This window comes from Garra rufa, chromosome 13 (genome assembly GCF_049309525.1).
Source record: "Garra rufa chromosome 13, GarRuf1.0, whole genome shotgun sequence".
NCBI classification, from domain to species: domain Eukaryota; kingdom Metazoa; phylum Chordata; class Actinopteri; order Cypriniformes; family Cyprinidae; genus Garra; species Garra rufa.
In genome coordinates, this window is record NC_133373.1 from 35,075,600 (window position 1) to 35,096,797 (window position 21,198).

The 21,198-nt window shown below is 32.0% G+C and overlaps 1 protein-coding gene across 1 annotated transcript in view; it reads left to right on the top strand.

The window, feature by feature from the left end:
• trdn (triadin) overlaps positions 1-18,198 on the top strand; it is a 36,598-nt gene extending 18,400 nt beyond the window's left edge. The window contains exons 5-27 of the mRNA XM_073852786.1: positions 204-266; positions 2,513-2,608; positions 4,627-4,653; positions 5,394-5,420; positions 5,892-5,936; positions 6,054-6,110; positions 6,239-6,283; positions 7,757-7,813; positions 7,958-8,011; positions 8,480-8,527; positions 8,632-8,682; positions 8,780-8,827; positions 8,938-8,991; positions 9,151-9,198; positions 9,279-9,314; positions 9,391-9,438; positions 9,713-9,760; positions 10,878-10,916; positions 12,216-12,275; positions 12,890-12,934; positions 13,759-13,782; positions 15,593-15,637; positions 16,823-18,198. Coding sequence (XP_073708887.1) covers positions 204-266; positions 2,513-2,608; positions 4,627-4,653; positions 5,394-5,420; positions 5,892-5,936; positions 6,054-6,110; positions 6,239-6,283; positions 7,757-7,813; positions 7,958-8,011; positions 8,480-8,527; positions 8,632-8,682; positions 8,780-8,827; positions 8,938-8,991; positions 9,151-9,198; positions 9,279-9,314; positions 9,391-9,438; positions 9,713-9,760; positions 10,878-10,916; positions 12,216-12,275; positions 12,890-12,934; positions 13,759-13,782; positions 15,593-15,637; positions 16,823-16,992 — 1,235 coding nt within the window. The 3' untranslated portion in view covers positions 16,993-18,198. The remainder of the gene's footprint in view (positions 1-203; positions 267-2,512; positions 2,609-4,626; positions 4,654-5,393; positions 5,421-5,891; positions 5,937-6,053; positions 6,111-6,238; positions 6,284-7,756; positions 7,814-7,957; positions 8,012-8,479; positions 8,528-8,631; positions 8,683-8,779; positions 8,828-8,937; positions 8,992-9,150; positions 9,199-9,278; positions 9,315-9,390; positions 9,439-9,712; positions 9,761-10,877; positions 10,917-12,215; positions 12,276-12,889; positions 12,935-13,758; positions 13,783-15,592; positions 15,638-16,822) is intronic.
• The last annotated feature ends 3,000 nt before the right edge of the window (positions 18,199-21,198 follow it).

The following is a 21,198-nucleotide window of genomic DNA, read 5'->3' on the forward strand; positions in this document are numbered from 1 at the left end:
TCAAAGTTGGCATTGTGTGGATGTGTCTGTGTGTGTGTGTGTGTGTGTGTGTGTGTGTGTGTGTGTGTGTGTGTGTGTGTGTGTGTGTGTGTGTGTGTGTGTGTGTGTGTAAGCAAGTACATGTCTGTGTCTTTTGTCTTTCTGTTTTCTTTCTGGGCTGTAAGACTCACCTTTTGTTTTGTTTGCTTTATTTCTTAAAACAGTGGCAGCCAAGGAGGTGAAAGAAAAAGAAGCAGAGGAACCTGTGGCAGAGGCTGTAAAAGAAGGTCAGGACATAATTACAGTGCTGCCATTGTCTCCAAATAGAGAAACTTATTTACTTTATTTTATAAAAAGAAGCTCAGTACACAGTGCTTCTAAGTGCTTATATTGTCTCCAAATACTTTACTTTACTTTATTTCATTTAAAAGAGAAGGTTAGAAGAAGATTACAATGTAAGTGCCGCTATTGTTTCTAAATAGAGAAACATTTTACTTTATTTTTTATTTTATTTTATTTTAAAAAAGAAGCTCAGTACACAGTGCTTCTAAGTGCTTAAATTGTCTACAAATAGAGAAACATTAAAAAAAAGGTAATTATCATTTAATAATTTATTTTTTCTTCAATTATAGTTAGTGTTGCTGATTTTTTATTTTATTTCATTTTTTACAAAGAAGCTCAGTACATAGTGCTTCTAAGTGCTTATATTGTCTTCAAATAGAGAATTTATTTTATTTTATTTAAAAGAGAAGGTCAGTACACAATTACAATGTAAGTCCAGCTATTGTCTCTAAATTGAGAAACATTATATTTTATTTTATTTTTTAAAAGAAGCTCAGTACACAATTACAATGTAAGTGCTATTTTATATTATTTCGTTTTATATTTTATTTTTTATTAGATTTTTTTTTTTTACATTTAATTAATTTATTTGTATTATTTTTTTACAGTGTAAGTGTAGTGTTGCTTTTTTATTTTACTTTATTTTTTATTTTATTTAATTTTAGTTTTTAAAAAGAAGATCAGTATCATTTAATTTATTTATTTATTTATTTTTACAATTACAGTGTAAATGTAGTGTTGCTTATTTTTTTTTTTTTTTTTTTTTTGTATTTTTATTATTTTATTTTATTTAAAAAAGAAGATCAGTACATAATTACAGTGTAAGTGTGGCTATCATCCTAAAATGGAAAAGAATTGTATTTTATATTCAATATTTTATTAATTTTTTATTTACTGTTATTTATTTTATTTACTATTGTCTCTAAATAGAGAAACTTTTTTTATTTAAATGTGTATGTTTATTTTTATTTATTTATTTATTTATTTTACAATGCAAGTGTTTCTTATTTTATTTTTTTTATTTTACTAATTCGCTGCAGAAATTAGTCAGTGATTTTAAATACAAACTGAGCAGTGCTATACCAATGCAGATAGTGTCTAGTTAGCACAACTCTTTGGTGAATTTATCCCAATGTCATTTCATACAGAAATCTACCAAAATTTAATATAAGAAGTTTCAATGGCAAATCAAAGTCATAGTGCTAATATCCTATCTCACAACTTCCAATGCCCCTGCTGATCTTAATCAGAAAAGAGTAAATGCATTTTATTAGCTAATAAACTTCAGCACCAAAGGTCAGTGAGAAAACAAAGGAAGAAAGAATGCATGCTGTTTTAATAACACAGATCATGCACTCGGCTGCAGGGTTGACTGATATCATAAATGGCATTAGCATTTTAAGTTAAAGGCATTTTGAGTGACACCTCCCTGTAATTCCCCGCAAGCATGTAAGCAAACACAATCAAACCCGGCTTTTTGAATTTCAATGTAATTATTATTCACAGAGACTTCTTAGAATTCTCGCAGCCGCTAAAAACATTTCCCTGCTTCTCAGCCAGATATGTCATTACTGTTAATCTCCGTTTGTTGGCGAGCTTGTCAACATGTTTTTATTTTTAGCTGGCTTCCTTCTTGTTTTAATAATCCAATCGTTTTACAGATAGGGTGGCATTTCATCAAAATTGTCACATTAATTCTGACAAATTTATGCAATCCAAACTTATAATGAAGGTGTCATATTTGTATCCCATGATTTACTACCAGCACTTTAAAAATTAATTTTGGTAATAACATTTTGATTTATGGATGTAAAATCTGGCATTGGCCTCTGATGTCATAAGCACATTATGGGTTTTAAAGATAATGACATCAATATATTAAGCAGTAGAAGACATTTATCTCCGTGTTTAGCTGCCAATGTGATCTTTATCATCCTGTGTTGATTTAAACAAGGCTAATCTAATACATCTCTCATTAGTCAGTGTCTTTCATCATTTTTTGTCCATGTACATCATAATAAGTTTCATATTTAATAGATTTTGCAATTGATTTGATTCCGGTGTTGATAAGCACACATAACGTCAGAGCCGATGTTTCATGCAAATCAAAGATGGCTAAAATAGGCAAGAAATAGAATGAATCACTGTAGTCTATAATGACACTCACCATTTTGCATTTGTTTGTATCCAGACAAACAAAAAGAGCCCTCTACCTGTCCTTGTATGCATTCACTAATACATAAAGAGCCTCAACAAACCCAAGACACTAAACCAAAGGAAGAAAAAGGTACTTGGTATTGACTTGCAAGGTCAATTTCATGCATGTTGTTTTAAAATATAATAAAAAAGGACTGGGCATATTTTCTATTTTCTGCATAACACAGCCATTCTACAGGAAATCACACTGGCCATGTCTCATGGATAAATCATAGATCTAGTCAGAGACATGTCAGTATTTTTGTGGATTCAGTTCTAACAAATATTGTGAGATTTTCATGCACAAACAACTCGCAATAAAAAATGCAATAAATTGCATGCTAAAAATGTATTGGATTGGTGAATGGTGTGTACATAAAAATGTATTTGCATCAGTGATATAGATGTACTATAAATTTATGAAGACAATATAATATGCATGCACGCAACATGGAAAATATGTGCATACAGTGTATGCATGAAATGGATTCATTTCCGGATCATAATATTTGAAATCATATACTGTATATACATTACCAGTCAAAAGTTTCTGAACAGTAAGATTTTTAATGTTTTTTTTTTTTTTTTAAGAAGTCTCTTCTGCTCACCAAGCCTGCATTTATTTCATTCAAAGTACAAAAAAAACCAGTAACATTTTTAAAAATGTTTACTATTACTATTTTAAATTTTATATTTGAATATATTATAAAATGTAATTTATTCCTGTGATTTCAATGCTGAATTTTTAGCATCATTACTCCAGATCCTTCAGAAATCTTTCTAATATTCTAATTTGCTGCTTAAAAACATTTTTTTATTATTATTATTATTATTATTATGTTGAAAACAGCAGAGTACATTTTTTTTTACATTTCTTTTTTAGATGAATAGACAGTTTAGAAGAAGCATTTATCTGAAATAGAAATGTTCTGTAACAATATAAAAGTCTTTATAAACACTTTTGATCAATGTAAAGCATCCTTGCTAAATAAAACTATTAATTTCTACTATTTCTTTCCCAAAAAAAAGAAAAAAAAAATCAGATTCTAAGCTTTTGAACGGTATAGTGTATAATGTTACAAAACTTTTCTATTTCAGATAAATGCTAATCTGGATCTTTCTATTCATCAAGGAAACCTGAAAAAAAAAAATATACTCAACTGTTTTAAATATTGATAATAATAATGATAATAATAATAATATTTTCTTCTTAAACAGTAAAAAATTAATATATAATATTATAAAATAATTATATTATTATATTAATTATTATATAATAATATAATAATCCCCCCCCCCCCAAAAAAAAAAAAAAAACGTTAGCTTGCTTTTTCTTTTTTTATTCTATTTTCTTTTTATTTATTATATAATTTAAGAAAAACCTTGATATGTGTACTGCATTAGGCTAAATGAGACTTGTCATAGCACTTGCATGTTATTGCTCTTTTGTTGAGTTTGATTGCTTCCATTGTCCTCTTTGGATAAAAGCATCTGCAAAATGTCTAAATGTATATGTAATTTCTGAAGGATCTTGGAGTAATGATGCTGAAAATTTAGCTTTTATCACATTAATAAATTACATTTTGAAATATATTCAAATACAATGCAGGTATTTTAAATAGTAAAAAAATATTTCACAATATTACTGTTTTTGCTGTATTTTGGATCAAATAAATGCAGGCTTGGTAAGCAGAAAAGACTACTTTACAAACATTGAAAATCAAATACTTTTGACTGGTAGTGTATTTACTTTCTTACTGACTCTTACTCCTTACTGTTAACTCATATCATCTTGCTTTCTACCAAATACCATTCATTTTACAATTTAATTAGGTTGTGCTCACAGAATAGCATATAAAAAAATAAGATGTGCTTCAAGATTACATTTTGTTCCTTTCCCTAACCATGTCTGAAACTGCTAGACAAAACTTTTGCCACTAATGAGCTCAGCAAAGCCATGTTTGGTGGTTTGTGTTGTATAGACATTTCTAATGTTATCTAGTAAGCAGACAAATGTGTCCACTCATAGTCGCCATCTAGTGGAAAAACAAATTAAAGTGCTACAATAATTGTCACTCACTGTACTTTTTCTTCTTTTTTTTCTTCCAGCTGAAGCTGATAAAGTAAAGAAAAGAGGTGTGTTCATTCAATAAAACACTTATATTGCAGCTAATAATACTATTTTTTAAATCTAATAATAATATGCAAATTTGTGAAGTATGCTTTCTTTGAAAATCATGGTTTGTGCTTGGATTATGCAAATATCCAGTTGAAGTTTTAAAATAATTTGAATAAAACAGTAAATTAAAACAGTTTAAGTAAAATAGCTTTTCTAGTAACAAACTACATACCACATATTTAATACAACAGTTGTATGAACAGAAATAATAAGTATTTTGGATACAATATGGTCTGTTAGTTTGTCTATTTTTTTATTTTTCTAAGCCTATAGCTTTGAAAGTTACATTTTAAATGCATTTTAAATGAATGAAAAGTATGTGATCTCATCTCTCTCAGTATGACTTATAATAAGATTGTGATCTGTTTTAGAGGACATCACCGAGGATCTTATGAGTAAAATAGCTGTATTTGTCTCATTTCCAATAGTTTTGACAAACACAATAGTGCCCCCTGGTGCATATCTGTTAATCTAAACCCTTAGAAACCCTAAGAAATACTCTCTACTCTAATATGTTAGTTTGTACAGAAGTATAATATATTCCAACATCAGATCTGTTAAAGACATTTTACATTAACAATGTACAGTATCAGTGATATAGTCATTATGAAGTGTCCTGTTGCTGCAGACAGTTTTAAGCTCTCTCTCAACAAAGCAATTTGGTCTGATTCATGTCTGACTGTTTTTCATTTCACAGCTAAGAGAGTGACCCTTGAGCGCAAGAGTATGTGATGCATTGTTTTGTTTGATTAAAGCTGGTTTAGCTCAAGGCAACTGTCGATTTCTACAGCAAACTGCTTGCTTTAGCAGTACAGCTCAACAAGCCTGCGCACAACTAGTAAAGTAGTAGACTAATCTATTGATAGGAGCTTTCTGTTATTGGAGTCTAATTAATAATGAAATAAAATCATCAGATCATTGTGAGCCAACACCATTATGGGACATTTCATGTCAGTTTTCACATTCCTAAATTCAATTTGTTTATAAAATAAATACTTTCCAATTAAATGTCCTTTATGGTGCATTTCACACAATGCTCTCCTCATGCCAGCAAACACTGTAAAGATACTGTGCAAGAGGCACAGCGTGAAAATTAATTTTCAGCTAAGCAAATTTGTGGCAACAAATTAAGAGATAATCATACATGTTTTGATCTGGAAGCAATTTTAAATTGTTTAATACATTTTCCCTCTAGAAACTGAGACTAAGAGAAGGGAACCCCTGCTTAAACAGAGAAAAGGTGCCGTAGCACTATTTACATAATTGTATTCAATATTAAATATAAATCTGTTTGTGGAAGAATACTGTACTGAAGTCTTTTTTCTATTTCACCCTCTTATTCACATTTGCTCATCAGAAAAAGAGGCTCCAGTAAGAACAAGAGCAACTAGAGAACTAGAGAAAGCAAAGAAAGGTACAAAATAACAAGCACAATATGTGCTTTTTTTAATAATCATAACATGAAAGATGTCTTTCAATTTATTATTTATAATCATAGCAAAGAATATTGCACTTAAATTAAATTTGCTCTCTGCTTCACAGCTCCAAAAGCAAAGGCACCGGCTGTCAACGTACCCAAAATGAGAAGTAAATTCACATGATTTGATCATACTTTACTTGTTTAAAAGTGGTAGTTTGTCCATAAATGAAAGTTCTGTCATCATGTATACAACATATTTTGCTGAATTTTCACTGTGCTGTCCAAAAATGACCAAAAAAAGCATAAAACTGGTATAAGTTGTGACCGATGTAACAAATCTTTTGAAAGCAGTTGAGGTCAAAAGTTTATACACCTTGCAGAACCTGCAAAATGTAAATTATTTGACCAAAATAAGAGGGATCATACAAAATGCATGTTATTTTTTGTTTAGTATTGACCTGAGCAAGATATTACACATAAAATACATTTACATATAGTCCATAAGAGAAAATAATAGTTGAATTTATAAAAAAGTTCAAAAGTTTACATACACTTGATTCCTAATACTGTGTTGTTATCTGAATGATCCACAGCTGAGTGTGTGTTTTTTTGTTTTTTGTTTAGTGATATTTGTTCATGAGTCCCTTGTTTGTCCTGAACAGTTACAACTGTCTGCTGTTCTTCAGAAAAAGCCTTCAGGTTCCACAAAATCTTTGGGTTTTTACCATTTTTATGTTTTTGAACACTTTCCAACAATGACTGTATGATTTTGAGATCCATCTTTTGACACTGAAAACAACTGAGGGACTCATATGCAACTATTACAGAAGGTTCAAATGCTCGCTGATGCTTCAGAAGGAAACACAATGCATTAAGAACCAGGGGAGAATACTTTTTCAATTTAAAGATCAGGGTAAATTTAACTTATTTTGTCTTCTGGGAAACATGTATGTATCTTCTGTAGCTTCTGAAGGGCAGTACTAAATAAAAAATAAGAACAGAACCCTGGCTCTTAATGCATAATTTTTCCTTCTGTAGCATCAGTGAGCATTTGAACCTTCTGTAATAGTTGCATATGAGTCCCTCAGTTGTCCTCAGTGTGAAAAGATGGACCTCAAAATCATACAGTCATTGTTGGAAAGGGTTCAAATACACAAAAATGCTGAAAAATCAGAGAATTTTATGTGAAATATCTTGTTCAGGTCAGTACTAAATAAAACATATCATGCATTTTGTATGATCCCTCTTATTTTGGTCAAATAATTAACATTTTGAAGATTCTGCAAGGTGTATGTAAACTTTTGACCTCAACTGTATTCAAACTAATTCAAACCACCATAGAGAGAAGGACTTTGAGTGAGAAACAACTTATAACGATATGACTTCAGATGTCATTTCTGGATCTTGACAGGCCCTGGTCACCATTTGTTTTCATTATGTAAAACAGAGCAGCATGAACATCCTGCTTAACATCTTCTTTTGTGTTCTACAGAAGAAAGAAATCAGGTTTTGATCAATGAGTAAATGATGACAGATTTTTCATTTTTTGCTCAACTGTTCCTCTAAGTTGATGGCAAATTTTAAAATTCCATTTGATCTAACTTATATGACAGCGGTGCTTTCCCTTCTCCTAATAACAGAATCTAGAGCCTCAGAGGACGTGGAAGTGTCAGCTGCTCCAGCTCCAATAGAGGATCGTGAGTGCAACTCATAGCCTTGTGACTTTTTAATATTACATTGCGTTATATTCATGTAATGCAAAAAGACAGCAGCAATAACACGCAATCTACAGTCAGTCTGTTGTAACTCTGAATCTTTCTTTTCACAACCTGGTCAAACAGTTCCTATGTGCCGACCAACACCTGTGTATTGCCCAGCGCCCCCTGGCTGGTATGGTGAGTAATACAGCCACCTAAAATTACTGAATGTACTTTACATAAACATATTTAAATGTACTTAAATTATTCTTTAATGTACGGTGCCCGCCAGGGGACACCTTCGGTTCACTTATGTTTGTCGTGGCCACGAGATATTAATTCGTGGCCACGACATATTAACTCGTGGGAACGTAATATTATGTCGTGGGAACGTCATATTATGTCGTGGCCACGAGAAATGGATCTCGTTCCCTCATCATCGCATCTTGTGGCCACAACATAAGGATGTCGTTACCTCGACAAAATGATCTGGTGGCCACGACATAATATGACGTTCCCACGAGTTAATATGATGTTCCCACGAGTTAATATCACGTTCCCACGAATTTATATGTCGTGGCCACGACAAACATAAGTGAACCAAAGGTGTCCCCTGGCGGGCACCGTATTAATGCCCTGAAATGTGCTTTTTTATTTATATCACAGTGCATCATATAGTTACAAGTAGCCCATTACCACCATCGGCTATTCCAGGTATTCAAAACCTTTTAATTTAAATACCTTCATACAAATCATTGATATTTGTTGAGAATTAATACGTCAATTTTTTTTAACACTACAGTCACTGTGTTTTTCAGAATCAGAAGTTCCAATTTTAACAACTCATCAAGCTCCTACTCTACTGAAAGGTGTTTATCTCCTAATATATTTACGATTTAATTCTATATGATGATAATTTTGCATTTGTCTTAAAAAAAATCTCATTTAATGTTTCCTTTGCTTAAGAACCGGAAGCTGATAAGCCAAAGCCAAAACAAGCCACTAAAAAGAAAGGTATGGTAGTAATTTGTCTTGAGTTTTGTGCTAGCTGTAAGACTGTATTAGATTTTCTAGTTATGTTAACAGACCCGAAGCAAGTAATAACCTTTGACCTCTGATTTCAGAACCAGCTGCGCCAAAAGAAAAAGCAAAAGCCAAAGCAGCTCCTGCGAAGAAGGGTAAGATTCAGATTTGAAATGAAAGGCAGTATCTGAGTTGAAGTACCATTAATCATGTTGGAGAAGAGGCTTTACTCAGTGTTTGTCTTTATTATAACAACTTGGATTTAAATGGGTGCATTTATATTTCATTTTGTACATTCGTACTGTGTGTTCAAGAGCCCACAGTTACTAAAGCCAAAGTAAAACCTTCAGTGGCAAGGAAAGGTAAGGATAATAAAAAAATGACTGTTAAATATAAATTTTAGATCTATTTTCATACTAAATAAATCATTTTTATGATTTAGGGCTAACCGCTGTGAAAGAGAGGCCTAAAAGGACAGGTAATTATGGTTCAGGAACTGACTCTGCAGTAGTTTTATATTAATGAACAGTAGCTTATAATTTCCTCTTTTACAGAGCGAGTTATCACTAAAGAAAAGGCAAAACCTACCTCTACTAAGAAAGGTATTTTATTGTTGTGTATTATTTATAATATATTATATACACATATTGTAACATTATATTTCATGCATTTATCCACATCATAATATTTATCTGTGAAATAAAGTGATACGGATGTTTTATTAAATAAATAGAGAATAAATAGAGTTGTCAAGGACAACTGATGAAATGCTTGTTTTTCTTTAGCAATTTCGTTTTACAATTACCACCAATCTGGTTGTTTGGCATCTAGGAATCATGAATCTTAAATATTCATTCTCTATCCTTTTCTCAATAGAGCCAGCAGTAACAAAGAAGGCAAAAGTAACAACAACTTCACATAAAGGTAACCTTACACACTACACAGCGGATTATCCATACAGTACACATTTATTTGATTTTAAAAATATTGAAAAAAGTAATATTCTGAAATGTTATTACAATATAAAAATAATGAATTCTATTTTAACATACTGTAAAATATAATTTATTTCTGTGATGCAAAGCTAAATATTCATTTTCATTACTCTAGCCTTAAGTGTCACATGATCCTTCAGAAATCATTCTAATATGTTGATTTATTATCAATGTTGGAAACAGTTGTGCTGCCACATATTTTTTAAAAACTGTAATACTTTAAACACCATTATTTTAAACTTTTTACTCAAAGAATCCTGAAAAAAATAGCACAGCTTCCAAAAAATATTAAGCAGCCCAACTGTTTCCAGCACTGAAAATACATTTCTGAAGGATTATGCGACACTGAAGACTGGAGTAATGATGCTGAAAATCCAGCTTTGATCACAGAAATAAATTTGATTTGTATTAAAATAGAAAAACATTATTTAAAATTGTAAAAATATTACATGTTTCTCTATTTGTTTTTAATCAAATAAATACAGCCTTGATGAGCATAAGACTTCTTTAAAAAACCATTAGAAATCTCACTGATCCCAAACCTTTGAACAGCAGTGTATAAGTTTTCATACTCAAAGGTTATAAAAGAAGGAAGAAGTCTTAATCCTCGTATTGTTCTTTTGTATTAGTTCATGTAATACTCACAGAAAGAGGTTCAACTGTATGCTAAACTGGGTGGCATACATGGCAAAGTAATAAAAAGTTCTGGCATGCTGCTTGGACTCAGTTGTGCTTAGCGTAAATGTAGTGGTTGAATTCGACTTCGCAATTTTACTGTACTTTTGGATCAGTTGCTCACAACAGCTTCTAGATTTGCACAGATGGAAAATTATTTGTTGTATGCATTTCTCCCCATACCATTTTGTTTATTTGATGCCATACAATCCCTGCAGTCATACATCTAAACATCAAATGAAATCCAGTCTTATGAAACACTGTTTCTTTAAGATGTAAAGTACAGATATTGATAAATATTTCTTGTTTGATTATTTCATAATTCATCAAATAACTCTGTTTCATCTTTTTTTGTGTCACTACATTGGAAGAAGTGAAAGCTGTAAAAGAAGTGAAGCCCAAAGCAGAGGGTAGGTTATTTTACTGTAAAGTATTCAATGGTGTTTGCTGCTATTCCAAGTTTTACTATAGAGTGTTTTCATGACGCGTCATCAATCGGCCATATTGGCAGCACTGAATGCACTGAACCGAACGATTATTGACTAATTATTGCTGCTGAAAATGGTCAATTATTGTCATGTTTTGGGCTGTACTAATTGAACCAGGAAAAATATTTGGAGTACTATAGACTATAACAAATCAACCAAAAGAGTGCAAAAAACTGTCTGAGGAACAAAGGCGTTTGTGGTTGGACAAACTGAACAAGGATTTCCAGGGCACGAATCTTGACAACATTCATGTTTGTTCTTATTATTTCTGGTCAGGTAGGTGAAATATTAGGCTAAGTCTTAATTAATACTGCTTGTTGTATGTATTATTACCACCTATTAACTTTAGTTTGTCAAAAATATTGCGCCCTTTCCTGCTTAATCAGTTGTTCTCTATATGATTTAAGAGTTTTCACATGTTTTTTCCGTGATTTGGACAGCATAAATTAGCAGAGCAACGTATTCAGTAGTACATTAACCGTGCAATCCATGCTGTTGTTTACATCCAAATATCACCAATATAGCCGTGTATCCGGGTAACTGACCAAATCGTGACGTAAGTTCAAACCCTCTATTGGCCAAATGTAAGGGTTAGGGGTTTGAACAACGCAATATTGAATCTTAAACTCATCTGAACTTATCTGTTTACATGAATCTTAGCAGTGAGTTTTAAACAGGCTTTCTTCAGAAAATGTAAGTGAAACGCAAGATATATTGTTTGTACATTTTGAATCTTCTAGTTTTTTTAATAAAGGTTTCAGCAAGTAAACATAAAATTTGTAAAATCAGTAATAATAAGCATTGCAATCTTGCTCTGAATGTGTTGAATATAGTGGATATTTCAATCAGCAATTCTGCTTTAATCCTCCAAACAACCACATTTGATTAATGATTTTGTCCATGTTGAGTGATAGGTCACTGCGTTTTAGATTGCTAATGGACTGTATAGAATTACTGCGTGTAATACTTATTGGCTTCGTGACAAGAAATCAGTATACAGTATTTACGTGCTTTTAACTTCTTTAGTTCATTGACATCCTCTTAGGGCTAACACATCAAATACTGCAAGAGCCAGCAATTCATGTTTACTGTAATCAACAAGCATGATTTAAAGTAAAAATGATAAAATAGTGCTTTTTAAAATATATATTGTGTATGTGTCATATTGTATACTGTACAGTACTGTAGCATCAACCTAATATATTTATGTTTGATCTTTAGTCAAGAAGAAGGCAGCATCAGCACCAAAAGCTAAAAAAGCCATTAAAGAGGAAGTTGTGGGTAAGTTTCAAAGATTATTTTAACATTAGACATCTCTGCGTCTTTGAATATTCCCCCAAAAAGAGAGATAACATCTTTGATTTCCATCGCTAACAAGCCAGGATCCAAAGTTTTCGTATTTTATTCTTGACAGCTCACAGCACAAACCAGACAAGCATGACAAAATATTGAGGAATTGTTTTTATATTAATTTCCCAATGGATGATTTGTCTTGTGAACACTGGTACATGTTTGCTTTGGTTTCTGGAGAAGTTGCTGCATAGATGATTGTAAGGTGGATCAAGCAAAAAATAAATAAATAATAAAATCTCGCTAGACTTCAGTTGACACAAGAAAATTGGATCTGTCAAGTTATATAACTTCAGATGAAGCCATGACAGAATTTCTCCATTTTTATGACAGGAAGTGCACCTTTTCATGTTCTGCTCCATGACTATGTAATCACATAACTGAGCATGTGCTCCTGAAACCTAAAGAATAGAAATAATTCTTGATTAAAAGCAGCCATACTTGAAGTGCAATTATGAAGGTGTCACATTTACATTATTGTGTAAATGTAAAAGCACAGGAGACTGAAAGAAAATATGACAAGCCCATATTTCCATCACCTCCAGGAACACCTGTTCCAGATGAGAAGAAAACAGCTGAAGAAACCAAAGGTATGAAGCAGTTCATGGTTCTGTTTTAAAAACTACTGTGCTTAAAGAGATAAGTCATCCAGAAATTAAAAATGTATAATTATTTTTATGGAACATTCCAAATCAGTCACTTCTAAAGTTCTATTTTAATTAGAATGCTGCCTAATGAGGCAGTGAGACATTTCTCTACACTCTTAAAAATAAAGGTGCTTTAAAAGGTTCTTCACAGCGTTGCCATAGAAGAACCATTTTTGGTTCCACAATGAACCATTTAGTCAAAGATACTTTAAAGAACCATCTCTTTCCTACTTTTTTTTATAATCTGAAGAACCTTCTTTCACAACAAAGAACCGAAAGGTTCTTCAGATGTTACAGGTTCATTATGGAACCATTTAAACAAAAAAGTTTCTTCTATGGCATCGTGAAGCACATTTATTTTTAAGAGTGTAGGTGTCTTTATTCACAAGCCTGGTTTTCATCCATTTAAAGTAACTTTTGAAGGTTGCCATTACTTTAAAACTCAAGTCTTCGACTCTGCCTAAAGGTGCATTAAAAGGTTCTTCAAAGCGATGCCATAGAAGAACCATTTTTGGTTCCACAAAGAACCATTCAGTCAAAGATACTTTAAAGAACCATCACTTTCCTACTTTTCATAATCTGGATAACCTTCCTTCGCCACAAAGAACCATTTGTGCAACAGAAAGGTTCCTCAGATGTTAAAGGTTCATTAGGGAACCATTTACCCATGAACCATGAACCCTTCTATGGCATCGTGAGAATGTAGGTTTTGGAACAATGCCCATGTTTTACTAACCACAATTCTGTCCTTACATTTTTGTCTGTAGACAAACCAGCTGAGGCACCAGCAAGTAAGTTCTGATGTTTTGTAACATCCATGAGGTGTGGAAGAGTATGGTTTGAAGCTTCTATGAGCTGCTTTTTGAGTTTAAAGCCTGTTTGCTTCATATACAGTAATGCTGTACCTAATCATTCATAAGCAATAATCAAATACATGCATTTGTGTAAGCAGTTTGAAACATCTGCAGACTGCATTTAGAAATGCACTGCTAAGCATTCATAGTGATTCTGCGTACTGTACCTGCATATTGTAGAACTTGGGGGAACTTCAAAAACTTCCAGGCGACACTGAGGTACAACTCCCTGTTCACCGGATGTATTAACTTCACCATTTCAATAACTGAGCCGCAATAATCCACTGAAAATCAAATGAACCACATTGTTACTATTCAAGGTTCCCACTTAAACCAGAGAGATTAAATTATTTTTAAGCAGCATTAGTGAAATTGCAAATTAAATGCAGCTATTAATACACTAATGCTGCTGGCTGGTTGGCCCTGTGTGAACTCCTAATGCCATTATTCTAATTCTACTGTAACACCCGCCTACTTTTTAACAACACAAATCGCTTCACTTGCTTGTTAGAGACTGAAGGTCAAATTTACTAACCGTTGTGCCACTTTTATGCATATTAGCTCAGCAAAAACCCTGAGTCTTATTCACATACCACTTGCAGTCCACTTTAACAAGGCACTATTCAGTGCAAAACATAATTCTATCAGTACATTTATCCTATTTTCCAGTAAAAATAAGCAAGTGTCTTTAAAACCAGATAAATTTACTCAAAAAGCAACAGAAGAGCTCATATTTTCTCAATCCTTCTTTATGTAACGCAACATGCAATGGCAAATCGCTTTAATTAGGACAATCCCCCCTTCACTTTCAGAACAAAAATGTACAGATCACCCTTGTCATCCAAGATGTTTGTGTCTTTCTTTCGTCAATCGTAAAGAAATTATGTTTTTTGAGGAAAACATTTCAGGATTTTTCTCCATATAAAAGATAAGTATGATGCCCCCAAGTTTGAACTTCCAAAATGCAGCTTCAAAGGGCTCTAAACGATATAAATTGTAAATTTGTTTAGAAAATAACCGATCATTTCGCTAGATAAGTCCCTTCTTCCTTGACTGACATTTAGAGCCCTTTGAAGCGGCGTTTAAACTGCATTTTGGAAGTTCTACATATCTATTATATGGAAAGAAATCCTGAAATGTTTTCCTCAAAAAAACAATTTCTTTACAACTGAAGAAAGAAAGACATGAACATCTTGAATGACAAGGGGGTGAGTACATTACATGTACATTTTTGTTCTGGAAGTGAACTAATCCTTTAACTTGTGAATGCAACTTTTGTATTATTTTAGCGCCACTTACTCCTCAGATGACAATTTCTTACTCCTATAGTTCACCGAGAAATTCTCTTTAGTATAAAAACGTGTTTCTCCTTGGGAAATCTCAGTACGTTTAAGGATATGAAATCCTGCCAAGGTCTCAAGTGTCTTTATTCACAAGCCTGGTTTTCATCTATTTAAAGTAACTTTTGAAGGTCGCCATTACTTTAAAATTCAAGTCTTCAACTCTGCCTCAGTGGGTATTTGCAGATATCGCGGTCTGCTGCTGCATGTAAAAATGGTTCCTCTGAGAACTGAGCTTTGTCATGTCACCTCATAACAACCCTGATAACCAAATGTCACATTAACAGATATTCTATACTAAACTGAAAGTCCTTGCCCTGTCATTTAAAGATATGCTTCTGTAGCACTTTGTTTTATATATTGAAATGAGTACTTTTTTTCTCTCTCTCTCTAACAACTTTAATTAGAAGATCTGAAAGTGGAGGAAAATGTCACAGAAGGCAAAAAGCCAGGTAAAGTTAATCTAATTCTGCTAACTTGTCAACAACATACACTGCATTATAGTTGTTTTGCTACAGTCCTGTGTATGCTCTTTAACAGTAACAGAGTTACACCTCTCCATCATTATGTTACACTGCAATATGCAATTTTGCATAGCATGTAACCTGTTGCCTGACAAATCTAAAGCATAGCTTTAGACGCAATATTGTTATTTTCTGTTTGTACAATAATAAATATTTTCTATATAATATTGAACAGGTTCCAATTATAATAATAATTATTACTATTATTATTTATAATTATTTTACTGAACCTGTTTTTTCGTTTATTTATTTATTTAATTAATTATTTAGCATGTGTGTGCATGTGTATAATATGAAAATATTTTTGTATAATAATTAATAGTTTTTATTATAATAAATATTACACAAAAGCTAAACTTTTTTGATATAACAAAAAATTTATAAATGTGTTTTTAGAAGTATTCATTTGATCGGTTTTTATTTTATTTTTTATTTTATTATTTGTTTGAACCTCTTTTTATTTATTTATTATTTAGCAAGTGTGTGTGTATAATATGAAAATATTTTTAAATAAAAATGAATAGTTTTTGTTATAATACATTTTTGATAAAAATAAATGTATGAATGTTTTTAAAAGTATTCATTTGATCAATGTTTATTTTATTTATTGTATTTTGTTTTGTTGTTTTATTTTATTACTTTATTATTTGTTTGAATCTTGTTTTCGGTTATTTATTTTTGTGTTTTTTATTTATTTATGTTATTTATTTATTTATTTGTTTAATTATTTAGTGTGTGTGTGTACATACAATCTAAAAATATTTTAGATAGATAATAATAGATAATTTTTTTATGTTAATATTTAATACACTGGCTTTTTGGCTTGATCCTGGATTTTGTGTATTTATTTATTTATCATTTATTTAATTATTTAGCATGTATGTGTGTGTGTGTGTGTGTGTGTGTGTGTGTGTGTGTGTGTGTGTGTGTTTGTGTGTGTGTGTGTGTGTGTGTATAATATAAGAATTTTTTTTATAATAATTAATATTTTTTATTATAATAAGTATTACACAAAACAAAGCGAAACTCTTTTTTGGTATTACAATAAATGTATTCATTTGATTATTATTTTATTTTACCTCAGAACTGAGAATCACTCACTTTGTATTACAGGCAAGATACCATACTTCCAGTGTGTTTTAATGAGTTCAAAATCCAGCCAATATCCACTGCGGCCCATGTCCCCTGCTATGAGTCCAGCTATTAACCCCACCATGATGAGAGCCATGATGGAGCAGAGGGCCGCGTTACTACAGCAGAAAGCCCGTGCAGCAGGCCAGTAACTGGACGACAGACTCCGTCCAACCCTGGCAGGTGCAAACTGCTTATGAACTGCTGTAAAAACCAAGATCTATCCATCTACACACCATCAGAGACTAGGTATGAAACAAATAATGAGTGGAGGTCCCTGGTTTTGAAATGGACACTCTCCATTCTTTCACAAGTGGGTTTTAATCTGATCAGTTTCACAGTTTTGACAAAAAAAGAATATTACTTCTAAATTATAATGTATAATTAAAATATATATTATTAATGCATAAACACCTGTCAAAGAAATGTTGTGTTACTGGGTAGATTTACTTCTATTTTTTATTTATTTGAGATCTTAAATCATCTGTTTACATTTTTTGCAGGGAAGACTTTTTTTCATATTGTACATAAGACTACTCAACGGCGAAGCAAATTTAGAACTGGTTAAATAATTTAAGTGTTGCTCTAAACATTCAAGATATTTATTTTTCTATGTCAGAGAGTATATGATCCCATTTACGGAAAGAAATCTAACAGCATACATTCTCTAAGGGCCTTATCTTTTGGCCCAGGCCATTTCCTTTGACTCACTGGTAATGAGATTATGTCTAGTGTGTCTGGGTTCTAGCCGGGTCTGCGATCTCTCTGCATTTGTATGCATGGCCATTAGAAAGCAGGAGGATGCCATTTGGACCCAATCCGATTTCTATCTTAACCAATGAAAAGAGCTTACATGCTTATAGAATTGAAAGAGACATTAAGAAATGAAGGCACACAAAAGCCTACAGCCTCTAAATAACGAAAGGCATTCATTTTACTTGACTGAAAACTTTCTTGAGTATCTCTTTAGTTAATTGAAACCTCTAAGTGGAAGTTATTAGATTTATGGTAATGAATTGAATAGTGTATGAATATGTAAAGTGGAACTTTTCATGTACAGGTAAAACCTAAAACAACTGACCCTTCGCTTACCCCTTCGGTACTGTTGCTTTCAAGCCCAAATGTTCTCACGCAGTGAAAAATCGCGGAGCAAAGAGGAAAATGACAACGCGCCGACAGACAAGACAGTACAGGTTACTTTAGGTATGAAACAACGTCTTTAAAAAATATATTAAATAGTAAATACCGTTTTGTGGCTCTTTCGTGTGCCGTGACAGATCGCTGTCGTGCCTCGGTTCAAGCGTCACGAGCACGAGAACCGAACATCTCTTAATCTTAGCTAGTTATAAAGTGAAAAAAACTTGGTCAGCCCGCTTGTCAATCAAACTCCCGCAAAGGGTCAGTTGTGCTACTTGTGTAGTTATACAGTAAATATAGTGTTTTACAGTGTTTATCCACCATGTTTTGTCTATTTTTTTTCCCTAGATCAGCGGTCTTCAGTCTTTTCAAACCAGAAACTTTATGGATACTAATTTTATAAAATGAGCTGCATTTTAGACCTGTCCTATAATATAATATGTATAGCACCATAATAATTCATTTATCATACATTTTTCTTAGAAGATCTTTAAAGTAATGATTACACAACCCTGTATCTTGGGGGGGAAACGTAATATTATGGAATTTGATGCTGCTGAGTTATAAAAGTATAATTGAAAACTTTCCATCGTGTAGTTTTTTCACACAAAATAATAATAAAAAATTATATGTATACTATGTACATTACCAGTCAAAAGTTTTTTGTAAGATTTTTTATGTTTTTAAAGTCTCTTTTGCTCACCAAGCCTGGATTTATTTGATCCAAATACAGCAAAAGCATTAATTTTGTGAAATATTTTTACTATTTAAAAAAACTGTTTTCTATATTTGAATATTTTAAATTATAATTTATTCCTGTGATCAAAGATGCATTTTCAGTATCATTACTCCAGTGTTCATTCTCACGTGATTTTTCAGAAATTATTCTAATGTGCTGATTTGCTGTTTAAGAAACATTTATTATTATTATTATTATCATCAATATTTAAAACAGTTGAGGACATATTTTGAGGAAGATCCAAAGATCAGCATTTATCTGAATCAAAAGGCGTTTGTAATATTATAACCTAGGCCTATATCACTCAAAAGCTTGGAGTCAGTATATATATATATATATATATATATTTTTTTTTTTTTTTTGGAAAGAAATTATAAAAATTAATACTTTTATATAGCAAGGATGCTTTAGACATAGCTGAAGACATATAGCTGTTTTCAACATAATAATAATAATAATAAATTTTTTTTGAGGAGCAAATCAAAATATTAGAATGATTTCTGAAGAATCATGTGACAGGAGTAATGATGCTAAAAATTCAGCTTTGAAATCACAGGAATAAATTACGTTTTAAAATATATTCAAATAGAAACAGTTATTTTAAGTAGCAAAAATATTACTATTTTAAAGAGACTTCTTTAAAAAAAAACATTACAAATCTTACTGTTCAAAGATTTTGACTGGTATTGTATGTATCACCTTTGATGCATTTATTGAAAAAAAGCAGTCAAATGCCAAAAGTTTTGTTTTTAATGTCAAAAAGAAGTATTTAAAATGTACCATGTAACTTCTGCAAAGGAGTGTAAAATATGTTTCAAATAACATATTAATGACACAGAACTTTACATAAAGATAAATATGTTTTTTCCCCTCACAATAAGACTTCTACACCTGTCAGAATCAAAAATTATATAATTTATAATCCAGATAGTCATCAAACAGTGTGTGGATTTACTGTAAAATACAGTAGTAGAATAGAGAAGATGTATGTGTATAATATTTGACTTTACTTTGACCAACAGTGATTTTCAAGACGGTGATCTGAGGTCACTGTCCAATCTTGTTCCTGTAACATTTTGCTCTGTTCAGAGCAAATATTGCGGGTATGACAATTTCAACCAGAAATACTTAGTCTTATTCAAGAACACACTGGCGTATGATCTTTATCTTCATCTTTATCTAACTTAAGGATCAGAATGACCTAAATATGTCCTTGAATGTATTCTCAAAATCCACTGCAGTGGAAAAAATGTAAAATGACAAGAACGAGAGCGAACAGCCGGCCGCATTTTGAGTGCCGCTGTGCATATGGGCTACATATGGCGATAGGAAGACTGTATAATGTTTATACTGTATGTAGTGACTGCAGCAGAAGGCTGTTTCTCTTGAATCAGGACAGTTAGCTGTAACTGACTGACTTTGAACAGAGAAGTAGGCCAGAGAAATAATCTCACTTTGAAGTTACAACATGCAGCTTCACGCACAGAGCCGAGGGAACGTCAAATGTACTGTAGATATTCCTAAAATAAATATATATGAATCAACAATACAAGTATCAGTGACACTGTCTGAAACACATAGACATCATTTTTGTCTGACTTTGAGAAAAATGAAAGACAGTTTACAGTACAAATGCAATGTTTACAAGGTGGAACCTCAACTGTTGATTCTCAGAAAGCTTTGCGCACCATAGATGTATAAAATTCATGTTTAGAGCTAAAAATGTTATATTAGAATGTTTTAGAAGTTGTTTGAATGTGTTTGGTATTTGCATTGACCCCTGAGAATGGTGGAAATGTCTGTTTCTGATGTGCTAAATGAGATTGTTGCACTGAATTTAAATAGAGGCTGCTAAATTATCTTTCTTTCATAAGATTTGCGCTGATGAGGTTAGATACTTAGAACTTCTCATCTTTGTTAAGACACGCTGTATGTTTAGCTTAGAAAAGGAACAAATCGTTTTTTCTCTCACTAAGTAGACAACAGGGATTTTGTGGTTTGATTTAGCAGTTTAATGTCAGATTGTGCCTTAATTTGTCATCGCAGATTCACAAAAAAAAAGACCTAATTCACATTTTAAATATGTCAAACTGTCATGTTCTTATGAATGTTGAATAAGATCTGTCAGTAGATCCAAAAGAGATTTTGACTAAATCAGTGTTGCTTTTTCTTTTATTCACATCTTTATCTTGGAGTGGGCAAAATTCTGGTAATAAAGTAATCGCTTTGTGCACACTTGTCTGTGATGATTTCTTTTTTTCATGTTGGGTTGAAAAATGAATATTTTGTTTGCATAAATAATATGTGCCAAATGTGTCAAAAGCCAAATGTGCGAAAGCAATTATAAATAAAAGACAGAGAAAAAAGCGGTCTGTATAATTCAGTCTGTCAAGGTTTTGTTATGAATGAAACATCAGTGTTTTTTTCTTTTTTTCAAAATATGATGGTGGGTTAATAACACTCCTGTGAGTTTTGTAGCCAG